Genomic DNA, 22,062 nt, shown 5'->3' with positions numbered 1-22,062 from the left:
ACATTCCTTCCCTATCCCAACTGACTGTAAGGACTTGGGCGGCGTTGTTATTAAACAATAATATGATAAAGCTGCTAAAATGTGAACTTCGTAAGTCAGTGGAAAGTCCCAAGCAACCATTGATAAGTACAGTAAGTTGGGGCCTTCCTTAGCCAAGTGGTTAGAGTCCGCGGCTACAAAGCAAAGCCATGCTGAAGGTGTCTGGGTTCGAATCCCGGTCGGTCCAGGATCTTTTCGTAATGGAAATTTCCTTGACTTCCCTGGGTATAGAGTATCATCGTACTTGCCACATGAAATACGAATACAAAAATGACAACTTTGGAAGAAAGCGCTCAGTGAATAACTATGGTAGTGCTCAACACTAAGCTGGATTAACAAGCGACAGATAAAACAAACGAACTAAATATGTACGTTCAAGTTTCACGCCTGTTAGTCTACCCACATCGCTAGATTGATTGATCAGGATTGATCCAGTTTCATTTCATATGCACTTTGCTTGACAGAATTTCATTACTAATGGCCCACATAACCATATGTATAACTGTCAACACGTTTACCCTTAGCGATGCACGTGACTGGTAGTGTGATTTATTTTCATGTGTTACAAGCTCGCAACCTAATTTATGCCCACTACTGAATGCAAATGTAAAAAAATCGCTACTCGCTGCAATATGATCTATGGATGACGACGATTGGAGCGGACAAAGTGGATACGTTTTTTTATTTCATTTAGTTTACTTCCGATCCGCTGATACATATGTGCAACCAAAGCGTGCAAGGTGAGGAGCATCCATGTTCGCATAAGTGACGTAAACGCCATTGAGAATTTTGACACATTGACTCTATTACTCAAAGTATGAATGAAGATGCTGTGTATTAACAATAAAGAGATTGTTTCAAGCCTCTCCTAGAATTTTGCGTGGTTCAAGCGTCGTTGAATTATCGAAAAGATGTTGAAAACTATAGTGGCACATACGTCGATTATGCGAACATGGGCAGTCGTGCTGTAGATTTAAATTCGATATAGTGGTGTAGTCACCGAAAAGGTGGGCACTTGCTACAAGTGGTAATAAAAGATAAAAATAATTACGTACCTTATTCAGTTATACGAACATGTGTTGTAGGCATGTAAACATCAGTGAAAATCAGATCACATACTGCAATGAACTGCGATGATGGAGGTATGACACGCTCATGGTTGGGTTTGGCACAAGCTGCATGAAGTAGAAAAGCGATTAAATGAATCATTGATCGTCGTAAGGTCGTAAAATGAGTAATTGTTCACCTGATGATATTTAATTTCGCATGACTAGCGAAATATATTGCTTCACAGCTCAAACATGCACTGAATAAACATCCTTTTTTAAAAACGTCACTATATGAGCCATTATTATTATCTTTATTATCTCCAGCCGGAGGCTGGTTCGTCTCCAATATATGAGCCATATTTACCGGTATTTTATAAGTTTCATATTACATATTTGAAAGGATTTAATCTTCAACCAGATATACTATCGGGTCCCTAAGATGAATGATTCAAAAGGTTACTATACTTTTTCAAAATGTCGATTTTCCGAATATCGGTTCTTCGAACACCAGTTCCACGAATGGCAATTCTCCCTATATCCCGTGTCCCCGAAAAGCTTTTGGCACTCATAATTGTCATGACCTTATACGTTTCAAGGTGGTGAACTTTTATTTGTTTTAATTTCTTTATTAGTATCATTCCAAACATTACATTCATTTCTTATATCTAGGTGTTCTGTGTTATTAGACAACACTATCATCCTAATTTGGTAAAACAAATTTAAGATTTTATTAACATTTTGTTAACAACATATAACATTTCATTTGTCGTAGCAGTTTAGATTTTTTACAGGTGAGTTGATTTCACCTACTTATAAGAGAAAAAAAAACGCTTTAAATATACTTAACCTAACTTAACCTAAACATATAACGCATTTATCGTGGCAATAGAAGATTGTAACGATTTTTGCCTGAAATTATTTATTATTTTATTTGACATTCGTTCCAATGTTTCAACATTGGATATTCTATGTAACTCATTGGTACTATACCAGGGAGGAAGCCTCAGAATCATTTTCAAAATTTTATTTTGAATTCTCTGCAGAGCTTTTTTTCTGGTATTACAACAGCTAGTCCATATTGGTACAGCATACAACATGGCTGGCCTGAAAATTTATTTGAATATCAAAAGCTTGTTCTTAAGACAAAGCTTTGATTTTCTATTAATAAGGGGATAAAGACATTTTACATATTTATTACATTTGGCTTGAATGCCCTCAATGTGATTTTTGAAAGTTAAATTCTTATCAAGCATGAGCCCTAGATACTTAACTTCATCTGACCAATTTATTGGAATCCCTCTCATCGTGACAACATGTCTACTTGAAGGTTTCAAATAAAGAGCTTTTGGTTTATGTGGGAATAATATTAGTTGAGTTTTGGAAGCATTAGGAGAGATCTTCCATTTTTGCAAGTATGAAGAAAAAATATCCAAACTTTTTTGCAATCGACTACAGATGACACGCAGGCTTCGACCTTTGGCGGAGAGGCCTGTGTCATCCGCAAACAAAGATTTTTGACATCCCTGAGGTAACTCAGGTAAGTCAGATGTGAAAATATTGTATAATATTGGTCCCAAAATGCTGCCTTGAGGAACACCAGCTCTTACAGGAAGTCTTTCAGATCTGGAGTTTTGATAATTAACCTGAAGTGTACGATTTGACAGATGACTTTGAATTATTCTAACAATGTATGTTGGAAAATTAAAGTTTTTTAATTTTACAATCAAACCTTCATGCCAAACACTGTCGAATGCTTTTTCTATGTCTAGAAGAGCAAGACCAGTAGAATAGCCTTCAGATTTGTTGGAACGGATCAAATTTGTTACACGTAAAAGTTGATGAGTGGTCGAATGTCCATGGCGGAAACCGAACTGTTCATTGGCAAAAATTGAATTTTCGTTGATGTGGGCCATCATTCTGTTCAAAATAACCTTTTCAAAAAGTTTACTGATGGAGGAAAGCAAACTGATTGGACGATAGCTAGAAGCTTCTGCAGAATTTTTGTCTGGTTTTAAAATTGGAACAACCTTAGAATTTTTCCATTTGTCAGGAAAATATGCTAATTGAAAACATTTGTTAAATATATCAACTAGAAATGATAATCTACTTTCTGGAAGTTTCTTGATGAGGATGTAGAAAATTCCATCATCGCCAGGAGCTTTCATATTTTTGAATTTTTTAATAATAGTTCTCACTTCTTCCAAATCAGTCTCCCAGGCATTTTCGAAAACGTTCTCTTGATTGAGAATATTTTCGAACTCCTGAGTAACTTCATTTTCAATTGGACTAGTAAGTCCTAAATTAAAATTGTGCGCACTTTCAAACTGCATAGCAAGTTTTTGAGCTTTTTCGCAATTAGTTAGTAATAATTTGTTTTCCTTTTTCAATGCCGGTATAGGCTTCTGAGGTTTTTTCAAAATTTTAGATAATTTCCAAAAGGGCTTCGAGCCAGGGTCCAATTGAGAAATTTTGTTTTCAAAATTTTTGTTTCTTAATTGAGCAAAACGCTTTTTGATTTCTTTCTGCAAATCCTGCCATATAATTTTCATAGCAGGATCGCGAGTGCGTTGAAATTGCCTTCTCCTCACGTTTTTAAGACGGATCAAGAGTTTAAGATCATCGTCTATAATCACGGATTCAAATTTTACTTCAGGTGGTGAAATAATTGAACATCTAATATGGCGGATCTTTTAGGTTTCACCGTCCTCAGCATTTTCGGCAACGGTGGTAGGTCATTTGGCATAAAGTCGTTAGGCATAAAGCCGTTTGGCATAAAGTCGTTTGGCATAATGGTCATTTGGCATAAAGTTGTTTGGCATAATGGTCGTTTGGCATAATAGCCATTTGGCATAATAGCCATTTGGCATAATAGCCATTTGGCATAATAGCCGTTTGGCATAATCAGTCTGAAACCAAGCATTTCTTAAGATGACATTCGTTTTAACGTTTCTATTGAATCTATCTGATGACATCAGGCTTGTTTTGGAGTTAATGGGTTACATGTATGCCCTGATTCGTTACTCGCCACACCGTAACGCACATGCGCTAGTATCTACGTACGAAAAATCGCTAAAAGGTAACCCGAAAAATATTTGTATGGCGAAATGCATCTAACGAATTATTTCTCAAAATTGGGAACTATTTTCGAAAAAAGATTTAGTACCGGTTGTGCGTAGAGTTACTGTGCACGTGCTGTAGCCTTATGTGCAGGAGCCTCATTGCTTGCAAGCGCACGGGCGCTATGTACATTGTGAGACCTTTTTTGGTGCGCCTCATTTTTCTTGAGATGTGTCTCACTGGGGTACCATGCGCTCCGTCACATGTGCTGTTTAAAATTCAGCGCAATAATTGTGATTACAAAAGTTTTCAACGAGGATCGAAACTGTAACTCTTGGATCGCGAGTCTTCGACCATATCATGTAGACCATCTAGACACCTGCATAATGAGGCGAAAATAGTTGTAGAGGCTTTTCGTTACTAAACAGTTGTTTCACAACTTGGATACCAATGGTGAGTCGTAGCGCCGAGCAGCGCATGAGACGAATCTCCCCGAGAGCACATCACCCAGCGCGCGTTTTTAGAATTTTCGTGAGACTCCGTCTAGCGCAGCACACTAAGATTCCGATGAGCTGTGAGACGGTTTGGCTAGAGGCTCGTCTGTACATTTATGTTCTCCTGAGAAATATGTAACTCTAGTTGTGAATAAAAGCTTTAATCAAAAAAATATTTGGTAGGCGTGATAGCCATCATCATCACGATGGCTATCACGCCTACCAAATATTTTTTTGATTAAAGCTTTCATTCACAAAAAAATTGAAGTTCGATGCCTTTCCCCGTACAAAATAAAATGAGAAAACTCCTGCTGATCAACTGTGAACAAGAGCAAAGCAGGTAATCCATTGACACAAAATGACACTTTATTCAACAATCATATGCTCTTGAATAAACTTAAGCATATGAGGAAAGTTATTGCCAGTAGTATTTTATTATTTATCCAGAAATTACCCTTCTTCCAAATGTTAATTCTTCTTTGAGCTTTGCCATTGGAATAAATTTTTGCACTGAAGATTTCGATGTATTTAGCACAAATTTACCCTTCTTTCAAAAGTTCTATGTTTTTTTTTTCTAAATATGATGTAACCATAATTATAGGTATAAAAACTGTTGATTTAAAATTTTAATAAATTTCACCTTCTTCTATACATAAGCTGTTTTTTGGAGCTATATTTTTTAAATATTTTATGTTTCCATTTGACAAAAGGGCATTATTCGATAACATTGATTTGCTCAAATTTATAGCACTCATAAGGGGTCGTCCATAAATGACGTAGCTTTTAGGGGGGAGGGGGGCTTCACGAATTTGTGACGATGTGTGACGAGGGGGGGGAGTCCTAACTAGTGAACGTAGCATTTTGAATCATTTCGGTTAAATGAGGCGCTGAAAAAAATGGCATACAATTTTTTTCATCAAACTTGTTTTTATTTCTTTTGACTTATATTTAAAGTAGTGTTAAAAAATGATGAATCAGCTTCAAAACATTAATATGACAAGATTGAAAATTATGTAAACATTATATTGTATTCATGTCTTAATAAATTAGATACATCATCATGGCTTAGAATCATTGAAAGATGCTCACTGTATCATCAAAACGTATTTATTTTGACAAAAAATCAAAATTTTGAAAATTGACCAAAAGTTTTTCTTAGAAAAACTTTTTTAATTAAAAATGTCTCCATCATGAAACTTTGTCCCAAACATCTGTTTACTATCAAGACTCTGTGGTGAAAATAGAAAAAATATTAAAAATGAGGATTTTGTGTAATTTTAAATTTAATTTTTGTTTTTGATTTTTTATGAAAATAAATAAAATATTTTTTCAGTGTATATTTTTTCTAATAGTCCAAACGTTTCACTACTACTTCTTCATAGAATATTTTTCTCTAAAATCAACAGTTTCCGAGTAAGAATTTTTCAAATAAGTTGCATGAAAAAATTTTCAAAAGCTACAATTGAGTCGAAATGTTCAATTTTTCTATGGAAAATGCTTATTCTACCATACCAAAAAGATGTGCAAAATTTAATCCAAATCGAAGACTATCGAGCACAATTTTTCATATTTTCGACTCATTCTAGATGGAATTCGTCAAGTGTAATCTTTTCTATATCTGGCCACTGTTTGCTAAATGGATTTGAATTCGGATAATAATAACAAATATCCATTTCAAATTAAATAAGATAAAAATAATCCTCTAATATCACAAAATTTCTTTTCAACATATTACAAAATTTATTGTACTTGTTGCTGTTACCTTCATCAATTCAATTAAAGATTTTTCATTTATTCTGCATTTTCAGCTTTAAACTTTTTTTTCATGGTAACAATAACAAAATTAATACAATTTAGCCAACAACTTAAACAGTAGAAGTTTATTCAAAACTATTTTCCAAATTACTTTTGAGCGCTACTGTATTTTAAACTATTCTTCTTCTTTATGGCGTTACGTCCCAACTGGGACAAAGCCTGCTTCTCAGATCAGTGTTCTTATGAGCACTTCCACAGTTATTAACTGAGAGCTTTCTTTGCCGGTTGACCATTTTTGCATGTGTATATCGTGTGGCAGGTACGAAGATACTCTATGCCCTGGGAATCGAGAAAATTTCCTTTACGAAAAGATCTTCGACCAGCGGGATTCGAACCCACGACCCTCAGCATGGTCATGCTGAATAGCTGCGCGTTTACCGCTACGGCTATCTGGGCCCCGTTAGATTCGTTATTCGTTAGATCATCCTTAAATTTCAGTCGGTAATTAATATAAAACTTTGTATTGAAATTCTGAATTTTTTGGTTTAACCCAACTACTAAGGAAAGTAAATAAAAAAATGATAGGGGGGGGGGGGGTTACTTGATATGCTACGTATTTTCCAAGGGGGGGTATCAGCATTTGTGACGAAATGCTACGAGGGGGGAGGGGGGGTGTAAAAAAAATCAGTGAAAAATGCTACGTCATTTATGGACGGCCCCTAATTGTCGTAACTTTATACATTTCAGGGTGGTGGACGAACTGGCCATCTTAAATGCACCCTTCTTTATTTAATGACCGGTTCTTTTGAGTTTTACCGTCCTCAGCGTTTTTGCCAACATGCGTATAGCCAAGAATGACAGAATACCTCCTTCTTTTGATTGCTTATCGTTCTTTCTTCTTGACTATCCAGCCACTGAAGACTATTATGGCATCTATTTAAACTGCATCACTTTTGGGGAAATCGGTCAATCGGGGAAATGGCATTCGAGGAACTGGCACTCGGGGAACCGACATTCGGAGAAAGGACATTCGGGGAAAAGTAGTACAATCATTTCGATGATTCTGAACACAGGAGCGGACGAATTTTCGGACCTCTTTTTAGTCAAACTCTTACTTTGTTTCGGAGTTAGCTTTAAGCTGAAATAGTTTTAATTCGTTAGGTTTTTTTTGCATGTTTTTACAATTTTAGGTTACCTTACATTTAGTAGTCCTGCATGAGATAATCGTCCGTCTTAAGTGTAACAATCGTGTATTCCAGTTTCTGTTTCTGTGCTATAATTTAATGTTTGTTTAGGATAACCAATTCATCTAGGAAACAATTAATTGCTTACATGTTATTTAAATCACTTAGGCTAAGTAGAAACACATTTTTGGAAGTTTAGGAAATATGGAAATGAATTCAGATTTTATCGTGACTTTGCACCTTTGTATAAATCAATAATGACAAATTAGTTTGCTTCTGAGATTTCTCTCTGTCGCTTTGGCCGTTTGACAGTCGCTGTCCTATCAGCATTCGCCGCGGGTGGTACTGAACGGCTGGTACCGAACTCGCTGATAAGGGTTGCCAACACAATGGTTGATGTCTTTTCATTTTATTATGCCTCAATTTGTTTGGCTTCCAATTTTCTATTGGATTAATCATAAATTTTGCCTTCTTTTAAAAATAGGCTGTTCTTTTATATTGACTGTTTCAAATTATTTTATTTAGTAAAGCTAAATGTTAATCATTTTTATTTTTTGCTGTTTTATCAACTCCTGCAATGCGTGCTGCTAAAATGATAATTACTTTAAAAGTTGCCAATAGTCAACATATTTTTTTTTGCAAACGCATGGTGCTGCAAAAAAAAAAATTATCTCAATCACAAATTTTCTCTTCTTCCGATAATAGACGATATTTTTTATGTACACTTTCAACATTAAAATTTATATTGAATCGTTGAAAAGTATTGCTACAAATATTTTCTTTTAAAAATGTTTTGTTCATTTGAGTTATGCTGTGAGAAGATTTTTTTGCGTTAGAGCCTCAAACATTTTAAACGAAAAATAATCTTCTCTCGCATATAGGCTATTTTTGCATTATGCTGCATTAATAGATCTTTGGATTTTTTTATATTTTGCAAATAAATTTTCCCTTCTTTTATCAAGTAATTTTCATCAAGTGTTACAGACAGAGCTTGATCTGCAGCGAAAGATTCTATGAGCGTTCCTTTTATAAATATCTGCGAACTTTCTTTGCCAATTTAATATTTTCAAATATGTATATTACAACAATATACCAACAAGCTCAACTATATTCTGGGATGTAGTGAAAATTCTTATTCCGAAACGATCTTCCACCAGACCCGTTACGAGTTTTATTTAGTAAAGCACTCTTATTTCACAACAATTTTTGACATTCATAGCTTGGTAAATCTCTGAACAAACACCACGCTTTTTGAGAACCTACCAAAAAATGTTGCTATGACCTCGGTGGTGTTGATCTCGGTAAAAGCTTAAAAATGCCGATTTTTATTTTAAGTCAATCATTATGCCAAACGGCCATTATGCCAAACGACCATTATGCCAAACGGCCATTATGCCAAACGACCATTATGCCAAACGACTTTATGCCAAACGGCTTTATGCCAAACGACCTTATGCCAAACGACTTTATGCCAAACGGGGTACAATCTTCGGCAACATGTGTTTAGTCGAGAATGATCAAATACATCATTGCTTTGATTACCTATCATTCTCTTACCTATCATTGAACACGCGCACTCAGTTTTGGGGAAATAGAATTCTGGGAAAAGGGTCATTCGAGTTGCTGGCATTCGGTCAAACTATATACGGACCAAAGAAGTTCTAGGAAAAGTAGCACAACTAGCCTAAGAGCGTAACCTGGATTTCCGTCAGGGAGGAAGGGCTGTTTAGAGTACCGTCATATATATCCTTAGAAAAATTCCTGGTCGAATCTTCCATGTGATTTTGAAAAAAAAAAACTATAAAGAAAATCATTTTGAAGAATATTTGCTCGAATATATATACAGTCAACACTCCACATCTCGATGTTCTACATCTCGATATCTCTCCCTATGCCGATGATTTTTTCAATCCCTTCATTCTGCATACATTTTCACTCTCCATATCTCGATATCCTCCTTATCTCGATGTGATTTTCGTTCCCAATTTTCTCTCCATATGTCGATATGCCCATTATCAAAGGTTACTAGACTAGATTTTAGAGATTCAAAACAATTTACAAAGGCGAAATTTTGTTTGTTTTTAATTTTCTTGGTAACAGAGTAATTTTCGTTAAAAAATTGTTCTATGTCTCGATCTCTCCCTATCTCGATGGTCCCTTCGATATCGAGATGTGGAGAGGCGACTGTAATACAAATGGATATTTTTATAAAGGCACCAACATGTTAACGCAGCTTTTAGTGACACAGTGAGAAAACATTTATTACGAAAAAACAGACAGCAGCGAAAATGGAACTTACACGTTGATCATGCATCGAATTAGGTTTAAAATATTGTTTTGACTGTTGTGTAAATAGGGGAAAAGCACAAACTTTCAACCTACAAGAATTCTGTGCCACTTTCCAAATTTCCATACAAAGTAATCTTAAATTACATGGATTCTTCAAAAATTAGTGATGAGCTTGAAATATCTGACCTACTAATACTTTCATTGTTAGGTTTGCTTCTTTTGGTGGTTCATTGTCAAAAATTCTGCTTCCTCTTAGCATTATATTTTCACTGGAATAGAGCTTGCTTCTCAACTTAACTTTTTCTAACAAAGATGCCATTTTCGCCTTCATATATCGTGTGCAGACACGAAGATACTCTGTGCCCAAGGAAATCATGGAAATTTTCATTACGAGAAGATCCTGGACCGACCGAAAATCGAACCTAGACACCATTGGCATGGTTTTGCTTTGTAGCCGTGGACGTCCCCCACGAAATGTGCACAACAACAAAAAAGTCATCAATCACATTATTATCTCGTTAATCAACTTTTGACGCTCAATGGTTCGTTGATAATTTACATCCAATTTCAAGTCGCAAACATAACAATGTCACACTAACGCTTTATCGGTTGGGACTTGAAATTAAAAAAAAAAAACTTAATTTGGTCAAACGCAAAGATTAGAACGATTGATACGGAAACGAATAATGATCGGCGGTCATAAATTTGTAATGTCAGTGTAGACTGTATCGTGGGAGTTTATGATCATGGATAGAGTTTGTGTATCGAAAGGGTTTTGCCGTGAACTTTAAGATAGCGCTGATTTTAATTCCGCTCTTTTATCTTTTGCTGACATTATCAGTCACATGTGTTTTATGATTCGATCTATGACAGATTTCTACAAAAGGTTTCCGGAAGTTTAAAACAACTGAATCAATAAAATAGTAAAATAGTAAAGATTTAGAAAATCTGAAAGTTATCAATAAATGTGTTAGTGTTCATTAAGGAAATTTGAGCAAAACTGTTATTTATCCTTTCATTACTTTGTTTAATCGAATGAACCACGCTTTTGAACATATGAAGCGAGAGAAGCAGGAATCTGGTTCAGCAATATATTGTATGAGTTTGTTTGCTGGTTTGAGGGTCGTTCGCTTTTATTTGAATAAACAAATAATACTGAGTAACCAACAATTTACTTTCACGTGAATTATCCCGTGGGTTGCACCGAAATCTTTACAGCTTATTCACTCTACAGTGATATTGTTCCTATCTGACTCACCGTGACCCTACTGAAAACTATTTGGCTCGGGAATGATTTGGAAAACTGTCCACGAAAATGTAGCAAAATGTGCAAATGGGTTTTTTAGATTGTAATAATTATCGAATCGGAAGACGGAGATAGAAAACTTGCATTTTTTAGAGGAGGAAAGCTAATTCTTAAAACAAAAAAAGCAGAATGGGAAATTATGGCGCAGCTGTACCATTCTCAAAAAACACACAATTTCTATAAATGACCTCTTGCATCCTGCTTAGTTCTTCGTACCGCGAAGCGAAGTCTGCAGTGGTGGTCATAGAAAAATCTTTACTGATAAATGTGTGATGATCGAAAGGTAGATGCAACACTTCGACAAACACTTGAAGGACGATGAGAGCATATTCAGTAAGATGAAAATTAAAACAGTGTATAAAATTATACTAACTACAACTTCACTTGAAGCATTTGATGGTCATTTGAAATTTGATAATTTCAGTGGTTTCATATGAACAAAGTAACCTTCACTGGAAACTCCAATCAATCTGCAAAAATCAACTACGCACTACTAAAAAATCATCTGGATTTACGTCTTTCGGATGTACCTCTAAGTTTGTGTCATTGAAATTTGACGTCTGATTCAGAGATTGTCAATAATATTAACATCATTTTCGCGGACCCTTTCATATTATTTTTTTTCAAATACATTTTAAAGAACACATTTTTGTGTCATTTTGATTCATATCATGGACACTCAAGCCCCCGGTGAAGCATAACTTACCAGGAACATTTAAAACCAGTGAATCAATTGTCAATTAACACGCAGCAACAAAGACATTGCCATCTCTTTTTATTGTTGCAACCAGTCCTTCCGCAACAACAGTTTATCACCAATTGAACAGAATATGACAATGATCGATCACCACATATGCTGCAATTTTCCGGGCTTCACATTTTCGAGATCTTTCTCCGTGTTGGTAAACATTGGCATCGGACAGCATCCATAAATCAAAGTCGGTTTTGTGTTTAAAATAACTGACTATTCGCGAATTGAAAAAGTTCCAACAATGTCATGACAATTTTAGTTTTGATTGTATCCCAATCCGCAAAAGACGTTGGGACAACGGTTGTGTGTGAGCTTGCTTTGTTGTTTGTTTTTCGTCCGTTTTGATGACAATTTGATTCACTGTATAAAACAAATAATTTTGTATAATTCCTTTGCGTTATCAAACTTCCAAACCATTCGACTTTCGAATGCACATTGGTCCACGGAACGAAATTAAGTGGAATAAATTAATAACTTGAGAAATATAGGAGATAGGGTTTTTGTGTCTTCTGAACATTTGTTTGTCTGGTCAAGGAGCGTTATATGCAAAAATGTCCTAAGCGCCACCTTTTGAAATTCGCTCTCGAACTTTTTTCTTTCAAAAGACAGCACAACAAAATGTTCTTCAATATTGAAGATTATAGAAAATATGAAAACTTTGTGGAGTATCATTTTTTTTCGATTTCTAATAATTTGGGAGCTATAGGTCACTTAAGAACTTTATGGTCAAAAATCGATTTTTCCTCAATACTAACAAAAATATCAATTTTACAGGCCTACTATGTTCTGGAGAGTTTTAGATATGAGCAAAATACACATTTTCTCTGGAGACGTCATACCTCTAAAATTTGCATATGAAAAGATATAAGCGTTTTTGTAGTTTTTTCATTCACTTTTCCAAGTGTAACATTTCAAAATGGCGCAAGTAAATCAAAAACTTTTCCTGCTACTTGAATAAGCATGTGTTAAAGTGTATTTTAAGTAACTTTGGTGATAGAATTTTTTGATTTTCTCTAATAAATTAGTTTTGAATTATTTCTCATATTAACTTAGAAAACATTTTTTCCGACGTCTTGGGATCGATAAAATCGAAAAATACTATCATGAAAGTTTCATAAAATACACTTTAAGAGATGCTTATTCAAGTAGAGGGAAAAGTTTTTGATTTCACTAGCGCCATTTTTAAATATTACGCTTGGTAAACTACAAAAAAGCTTATATCTTTTCATATGTAAATTTTAGAGTAGGCCTGTAAAATTGATATTTTCGTTAGTATTGAGAAAAACCCGATTTGTGACCATAAAGTTCTTAAGTGACCTATAGCTCCCAAACTTTAGATATGGAAAAAAAATTATGTTTCACAAAGTTTTCATAATTTCTATAATCTTTAATATTGTAGAACATTTTGTTGCTCTATCTTTTGAAATAAAAAAGTTTGAGTGCGAACCCGACCAGAAACACATAACAAGATTATAACACATTCCTATCAGCAGCAGTTAAAAATATCAGAAGTTGATAAAATTTTGTTTTCAAGATGGCTTTGTTCTCAACTTGTTATATATTTAGTAACACATTTATAACAACATTTGTTATATTTTTGACATCGCATTTAAAAGTTTGTTGCAAATAACATCCGATCCCGACCAGAAACACATAACAAGATTATAACACATTCCTATCAGCAGCAGTTAAAAATATCAGAAGTTGATAAAATTTTGTTTTCAAGATGGCTTTGTTCTCAACTTGTTATATATTTAGTAACACATTTATAACAACATTTGTTATATTTTTGACATCGCATTTAAAAGTTTGTTGCAAATAACATCCGATGTCATAAAAAGTAACAAAGTTTGCAATAATTTTGTTATTTTGTAACATCCTTGCAACACATTCTGTAATAATTTTGATATAATTGTATCAGGGTGTGTTATATTTTAGTTTAATTTGGTGCAAATTTTGTTAGAATTTTTGTTATTTTAACTACTAACGGTACATGTTTTATAACAACTGGTGATATAAAAAAATCATATCAAGGGAACACATTCTGTTATAATCTTGTTTTTTCCGTCTGGTCGGGAATTTCAAAAGGTATGAAATTTGGCGCTTAGGACACTTTTGCATATAACGCACTTTTGCCTTGACCAGACAAACAAATGTTCAGAAGACACCAAAACCCTATCTCTTCTATTTTTGAAGTTATTAATTTATTCCACTTAATTTCGTTCCGTGGACCAATGTGGAATGGTGGGTTTTGATTCCGCAGCATGAATAATTAAAAATAAAAAGAAATGTGTAGACTTCCCTTGATTCTTATCCCGGACGCTTCCTCACTTTTAACTTATATTATGGAGACTTTGATTTGAATTCCAGGCGGCTCTTAGAAATCGTAATTAGAAACTTGAAATCAACAATTGAAATAGCCCAACCATTTGTGCGACGTCTAAGGCAGCTTGGCGTTTTAAATTGTAATAGCAAATGTATGTTAAATGAATCTCGAACTTTCGAACGGCAGGAATTGAAACATTTTGTGTGAAATGTTTCTCATACAAACTAGAGTGTGCGAAATTTGAATGAGAGCGGTAATAAGGTAAACCCAAGTAACCAAATATCACTCTAATTCACCCTGCATGCTAATATTGTGCTATTGTACAGCTGACACGCCCTAAATAAGTCGTTCAACAGCACTATAAGGTGAATTAACAAGCTAGTTGTTACTTGGGAATGAGTTCCACAAAAATCATCATTATTTTTAAGAGTAATGAATTAGTCAACATCACATGAGAGTAATTTCCGCTGAGAGCGCCATACAATTTAGACTATGAAATTAAAAAAAAATGTAAATTTAACAATTCTTGTTGTGTATAGAAACTGTTTAGATATAGTATAGAAACTGCTTCAGCTGAGATAAAATTGGTAGACTCCATTAGTTTTTAGAACCCTTAGGTTTTTAGCAATTCTTGGCTCACAAAACATCCATATCTCAGAACTTTCTTCTTAGACATCTTCATAATAATATGTTTTTGACAAAGGGAGCATAGCAGCTTTGTTATCAGGAATTAAATTTTTGGCAGAAATATTTAATTGTCCTGTCATATTGGAAAAACTTCGAGCTTGAGGACAATTGTCTCATCCCTTTTCCTCTATGATCAGTTGTTCATGGAGGTACCTTTATGATATTTTTCTAGTTTTCCGTTAAATTTTAAACTCGAGACAAAAAAAAACCTTGTTCAGAAAAGTTAGGAAGTCATCATTTGCCATTCAGGCTCCTGTCAACGTTCACATATGACGATGTAGCACAATGACAGAGCTTCAGAATTCCTGCGCGAATATTAAAAAAAGAATGCAGGAGTGATTCAAGAAAAATCTTGAAAAATTCTAACAATAAACCTATGAAGGAAATATCCGAAGATTACCTCCAGGAATAATGAAGAAATATGTATAGTGAACAGTTGCTTAATATCAATCATATCAGCTGATGGCTGATGGTCTAAAACTATCAATATCACTTGCAAGCTATCAATATCACTTTGATTGGACAACCAACAGCAGTGATGTTTCAATCTAACTGCAACACTGTCAAAAATATCGTACTGACAAATTGCCATTTTATCTGTTTAATTTAAAGCTAAACTTGACCCATCAGTGATTTATCCATATTCTACCGTATTGCAGTCGGCCTGTACAAATCAGCAAATTTTAAGCATTGATAGTGACAGTGAGCAACTCTGATAATTTTGCCTAATTTCAAAGGCTTATGAACAATTGATGAAATTGGATGAATCCGGAAACAGTCGACGGCAAATTTGGTCTAGTTTCAGGAACTTGCTCGGCCATGCATATTGGCCACCGGACACCGGAGATGTTCCAGATATTCCGAGGTCATGTCCAAATGGCATTTTTTCTGTCGCTTGTATTTTTGTGTGATGTGAAGTTTTATAGGTGTTTACATTTTTGCTAGAAACTAGAACTAATAGGAAGTTGAATGATGCTGGACGCATTAAAATTCGTTGAAAAACTTCAGAAATATGACCATTTCCGTAGAACTCACTTTTTTCAAAGTATTTGTTTTGGCACATGTGAGTCATGTAAAACCATTATTTACAATATTCATTTGTAACTACGCAATAATTGAATATTATTCACGAAGTGTATGATGAAGAAAATACTTTAATATTGCTTACCTAACTGCAGATCGTGACCAAATGCCTAATTCACCCCTACATGGGATACAGTGGCGCAACCAAGGGGGGGGGGGGGTTTGGGGGTCAAACAACCCCCCCCCCCCCAGAGCCGAGAATAATATAAGGCTTATCTTGTATATTTCTGTAGTTCATTAACATTCTACACTTATTGATCAGTAATTTAGGCTCGTATTAACACTCTGAATTTCAGTGGTTTGAACAATAACATTCTTATTCTATGTTTTCTTTAAATTCTTGGGCCCCTGAAGAGGTTAATAAAACAAAAATATTTGCAAACTTGTACTATAATATGGTACTGAACAAAATATAGTACAAGTTGGTCGTTTTATCAAAACAAAATGGTCGAGTTTGGAGGATTGGATCTCGGCTTCTAGTACTTGGATTGACTTAAAATTTACATCCTAACTTGGAAATACATAGGCTAGCCGGAAATTCGCAGCTTTAAAAAATCAATCTTTTGAGTAATAATAAATCTCCAAATTTAACAAAAAGACAAAAAGGGCCTTCCTTAGCCGAGTGGTTAGAGTCCGCAGCTACAAAGCAAAGCCATGCTAAAGGTGTCTGGGTTCGATTCCCGGTCGGTCCAGGATCTTTTCGTAATGGAAATTTCCTTGACTTCCCTGGGCATAGAGGATAATCGTACGTGCCACACGAAATACGAATGCGAAAATGGCAACTTTGGCATAGAAAGCTCTCATTTAATAACTGTGGAAGTGCTCATAAGAACACTAAGCTAAGAAGCAGGCTCTGTCCCATTGAGGACGTAATGCCAATAAGAAGAAGAAGAACAAACATAAAACTGTTCATTTCACTATTTTGCGAAATTGATCAATAATTCAAATTTGTTTTTCGAACTATATTATTAAGTAAAAATTTTGTATTCAAATTAAATCAAAGTGAAAGTTAAGACATTTTTCACACGATGCGAAACATACGATGACAAAAAAATTTGTGTTTGAAATATCATAAATTTTTTGCTGAGTGAAATTATGTGAAGTGAGTGAAAGCTTATTTATGAATTTCAGTGCAAATTACAAAAAGCCCACAAGAAGCCAAGACCCAGGTCTCCAAGTTTGATCTTTTAATATAAAAAGCGACCCGTGGCAATTTATTCTGTTCAGTGCTGTACGACTATAATATTGTTTTGCCTTTTCTGAAAACTTAACTGAAGCATTTGTGTCAGAAGTTGGTCATCCATTCAAATATATTGGGAAAAAGGTCCCACCCGCAGCATAAATAATCTTTCAATTTGCTCATTACATTGCAAACTTTCCCGACCTTCAGAGCATATGAATTTCCGTAGAATCGTTTCTTCAATTTTAAAAAATTACTCAGATAATGTTTTCTCCTTCTGCATATCGAATACTGTAACATGGGACGACAACGAATGGTATGGTAAATATTCAACGAACACAGATAAGTTAATGCTGATTGAGCATTATCACGCGTTATGTATTTCAATCTTGTTTAATGAGTTTAACCAAGTATGCACATTCAAAACAAAATATACTAAAACTCTACAACCCATTTTTTTGTTGAAACATAGAGTGCAGAACCATTTGGGCACTTCCCTGATTCACTTTGGCATGGGGGGTTTTTCTCGGTAGAATTGTCTGAAACTTTTGTGTAAGAAGCGCATCAGTACGATGCATATTGTGGCCAAATATGAGCGCTCTAGCTTTTAAAAAACCCCACTGCCGAAGTGAGCTAAGAATGGGGTCTGGCTTCCTCCTTTCCCAAAAATTTTTACCTTCAAGATATAAAAACACCCCCCCCCCTTAAACCAAATCCTGGATGCGCTACTGATGGGATAAAATAGATATTTTTAAGATATCGGAAAGAACGATAAGTTTTTTTTAGCGAAAATAAATATATACCGTAATTCGGGGTGTAGTTGATCAGCGGGGAGAAGTTGATCATTCCTGTACCCACATGTTTAGACTGTTATAAAATCTATGACCCGATTTCAATTATCACAATTTCTGAGTTGTGGCATTACCTGATAGCTACTCTTGATTTTCATAAATTCGGTTTGGCATTCAAAGTAATTATTTCATGGAAAAACAGATTTTATATGAAATGTTTGATGAACTGTTAAAGGGTTCTTCTCCAAACAATCGACTATTTCCACGGCTATACAAAGCTACAATTTTAATAAACTGTTTTATACATTCCAGATATGTTCTGTGTACCCAGTTTTGAATTTGTATTGAGGATACAAATTCTTTTATTAGAGAAAAAATGATCTTTTTGCAAGAGGGTTGCTTATTTTAAAGAAAATTGCCTACCTTTAGGCGTTTGATGTGGTGTAATCTGTAATTCACAACTTTAAATTAAAAAATTAATCGATTTATCAATAAGTTGTAAGATTTTTAAGTCTTGATTCAGATTCAGAGACCCCAAATTTAGTGAATAGCATACTTTTTTATTTAAGGAAACCTATCGCAGTAGTTGATCAACTTCACCCCGGAATCAAAAACACCACTTTTTGATATCCAAATAATGTTTTTGTTATTATGATAATAATTCGTCATAATTTCGTTTATATAATTTGTTAAACATTCAACCTGTACAGGTTTTAAAAATATTGGGATGATAATACCTGCATCCCGCTAGGAATTATAGCACAGAATCGCTCAAAAGTGATCAACTTCCCCCCAGTTTACGGTACTATATATAAAATCTTAACACAATTGAAAAGACTTTCATGCTAAATTATGTGTTTCTACAATGATGGCAATACTAATCATTGAAAATAATTGATATGTTCCAGTTTAATCACTAATACACATTTGTACAGCATTGAGAGTAGGGTGTCCATTCTAAGAGTGTGTGACAGAAAAATAATCAAAACCTAATATCCAAGTTCATAAACTCTCAATTGAAATATTCAAATATAATAAATTGCTCTAAGTTTTGCCGATGCAACCGTTAAATTATTATTATTATGCTTTAAAGTTTTTGATCCATTGCAAAACTTTTACGAAATATGTATAAGTTTTGTTCTCATGCTTCAAACTACTTTGTGGTCCTAGACCACACAAAAAAAGATGCTGGATTACGGAGTTACACTTTTCATTTTACAGTTGAACTATATATCCGTAGGGCTCACCCTGAAGTAGAATCAATAAAAAATGAACGCCTGAGAATCGCCTTATCAGCGATTGTTTTTTGAACTTTGTAAGACGGCGTGTTTTTTAATCATCAAAAGCAAACATCTCGATAAATAGATATGTTTGAATGTTTGCCTTTAGATCTTACAAATAAAACAAGGAGCGCCTCACGATCAGCCCCACCGAAAACAAGAAAATGGCAATAAATACCGCAGGAGCATTGCGTTCGCGAGCCAAAAAGTCCATATCTTCTACTACCGTTCGCCGCAAGCTTCCTGCGGGCTTACTAGTGAACGAGATAACAAAGCTAAGTTGTAAGAGCTACTGTTTCAACTTTATCACTGTCGTCACAGGTGTATCGATGATAAAATAAACGGCTTCGACGACGACACGTCAAGACACAAGTTTATCATACTCAATGTAGAGCTTCATGTGACCGCTGAGATAATCGAATTCGTTCGTTGACACCCTTTGATTTATTTTTTCGGTTTTTTAATTTTGAGTGTGTGATTACTGAATGCCTGGGAAACGCGTACGAAATTGTACCTCTACCGCCAGGTATCAGTAACGATTGCGCACTGGCCGGCAATTGTTCTATTTTTCTCGAGTTGTGTGGTACCTTCGAGTGGGTTGTGCGTGGTTGTTAATCATCGTAACATTTCGTTTGATTTCTAGGTCTCTAAATTTTCCTCTAATGCATAAAACTTTGTGAAGTGATCAATAATGTGTATCTTTTTTCTCTTGTTTATTTTTCAGAAATTTTCACGGTTTTGAGTTGTTCAGAAAAAAAACAAAGAGGTGTGAGTGGTGATTTGGAGGAAAATTTAGTGTGATTTATTTTGTGCAAGAAAAGTTTAATGCTGTTTGAAGAAAAATGAGTCGCCGAGATAATAACGTCAGGAAGCTGTCATTTCTTGGTTTCAACACTAAAGAGGTGAGTAACAATTAGTTTTTAGGAGAATGTGTGGAATTACGAAAATCAGATTTCTTTCGTATCTACAAAACTAGAAGGAACATGTTTTAGAAAACTATAATCAGTTTAGTAGTACATTCTACACGTGGAAGGTCTTGTTCTATTCACATTTGTTGATAATGCTTTTGAGTTTTATTACATAACATCAAATATTCTCCAAAATGATTAACGTTTTGTCCCTGAATCCCTTTTTTAGTCGCTGATGAAACTAAGGAAAAAGATTAAAACAGAGATAGTCATTTCAGTTATTTGCAAATACATATATATTTGAATGTTTTCTAGAAAAAAATAAAAAATCGATTCCCTATCAACATAATGGATGACTCGATATAATGGTCCCTTATGGCAGCATTCCAAGATTTTTTTTTATTCACAACTTGATATTTACTTAAATCATTTTTTTTAATATCAAATCGCGGAATTTCGGAGAGTATATGAAAAAGTTCTGCCTTTCTATTGTTTATTGATCAATACTGATCGATTTGAACCAAGGCATCTCAACTGGAGGACCGCGGACTCCTAAGGGGCCATGACGACTTCTCAGGGGGTCCACGAAGTTTTTTGTAAATAAGTGTCGATGTTTAAATTGATGAATAAATGTGAGGAATCTATTCTTCTTGCTATTTTTTTTCAAAAAATATCATTATTTACAGGACACAGATTTTTTTATATTTCAAATATTTTGAAAAGTTAAACTATTTTGATTTTGATATTTACATAATTACAAAAAAATACTTATAATGCAATATTGTCAATAATAAATAAACATAATTTTATGTTACCTTCATCGTTTGATTTGTTTCAAGTTCGAACATTAAAATGAAACTCACATCGTTCCGAGGAGTTCCTGGCAGATTTTCAACTTAATTATTGGCAGTTTTCACCAGCTCTCTGAAGAGATTCTTGGCCAAATTCTGAGGCCAATTAGTGTCGGTATTAAAGAAATCCGAAATCATTCACTGTGTTCACTCATACCACTGGTAGAATCTTCTCGAACCTATCAATATAATTTTCGATAACAGTTTTTGACTGATATTGTCAGTGTAAATTAATGAAACAATTCTGAAAAAAAAATAGATGGATGTCTGTCAAGAAGAGCTGCTAGCAAAATTATTGACCATTTTTTTCAACGACCGTTAGCTCCCAAAAATTCCATCAGAAAGATTCTTAAAATATCAAAGCAGCTTGCTGTGATGATACTTGTATTGATCCGAATTACCGGACGCTTCGAATCCCGGACAGCGGTCTTAATTCTGTCAAAAATATTACATCGTCAACTTTTATGAATACAGAATGTAGAAGAAGTCATATATATGGATCTCAAGCAAAAATGGAATTAGGTTAAAAACTATCGATAAAAATGCGGGCGTCTGGCTTTCGAAGCGTCCAATAATTAAATGTAAGATGCTACCAAAGACACATTAAAGACCTTCATGTCCCTTGCAGTTGTCCAAAATTTTATGGCTCATAAAGTAATCTAGAATGCCGTGTAAAGTGTACTGCGATCTGTCAAACTTGGGTACCTTTTGCACTACCGAGGGACCAAATGCAGTACTAGGAGTGGTACCAAATCTGAGCCCGAGTGGGACGGACCTGATGCTACTTAACCTGGCTTTGGAACACTTTCTAGGAACATCGTGTGTTTAAATGGTGCCTTTGACCAAAGAAATCTAAAAAAAATCTTGTGAAAATCTTTAAGGATGGCTCTCGAAGAAACCTTTCTCGTACTCTTCTCCAGGGAATGTTTTTAACAATTTGCTGGCACGAGTTTTTGTTGGAATCTTTTCAGCTGCTAAAGTTTTTGTACGACTCTGGCAAGATCTTTTGTTGAAATTGCTTATCGGACTCTT

The 22,062-nt window shown here is 34.7% G+C and overlaps 1 protein-coding gene across 8 annotated transcripts in view; it reads left to right on the top strand.

The window, feature by feature from the left end:
• The window catches only part of LOC5569585 (anion exchange protein 3), a 212,460-nt gene that overhangs the window by 49,191 nt on the left and 141,207 nt on the right, over window positions 1-22,062 (top strand). For 3 of the 8 annotated variants that reach the window (XM_021842869.1, XM_021842868.1, XM_021842866.1), the window contains exons 1-2: window positions 19,700-19,914; window positions 19,996-20,173. In XM_021842869.1, the coding sequence (XP_021698561.1) occupies window positions 20,114-20,173 (60 nt within the window). In that variant the 5' untranslated portion in view covers window positions 19,700-19,914; window positions 19,996-20,113. Of the gene's footprint in view, window positions 1-19,470; window positions 19,554-19,693; window positions 19,915-19,995; window positions 20,174-22,062 lie in introns of those variants that run through there. The other 5 variants (XM_021842861.1, XM_021842870.1, XM_021842871.1 and 2 more) reach the window with 4 other exon arrangements.

The sequence above is a fragment of the Aedes aegypti genome, chromosome 2 (assembly GCF_002204515.2).
Source record: "Aedes aegypti strain LVP_AGWG chromosome 2, AaegL5.0 Primary Assembly, whole genome shotgun sequence".
NCBI classification, from domain to species: domain Eukaryota; kingdom Metazoa; phylum Arthropoda; class Insecta; order Diptera; family Culicidae; genus Aedes; species Aedes aegypti.
This window is presented reverse-complemented; position numbering and strand designations above follow the sequence as displayed.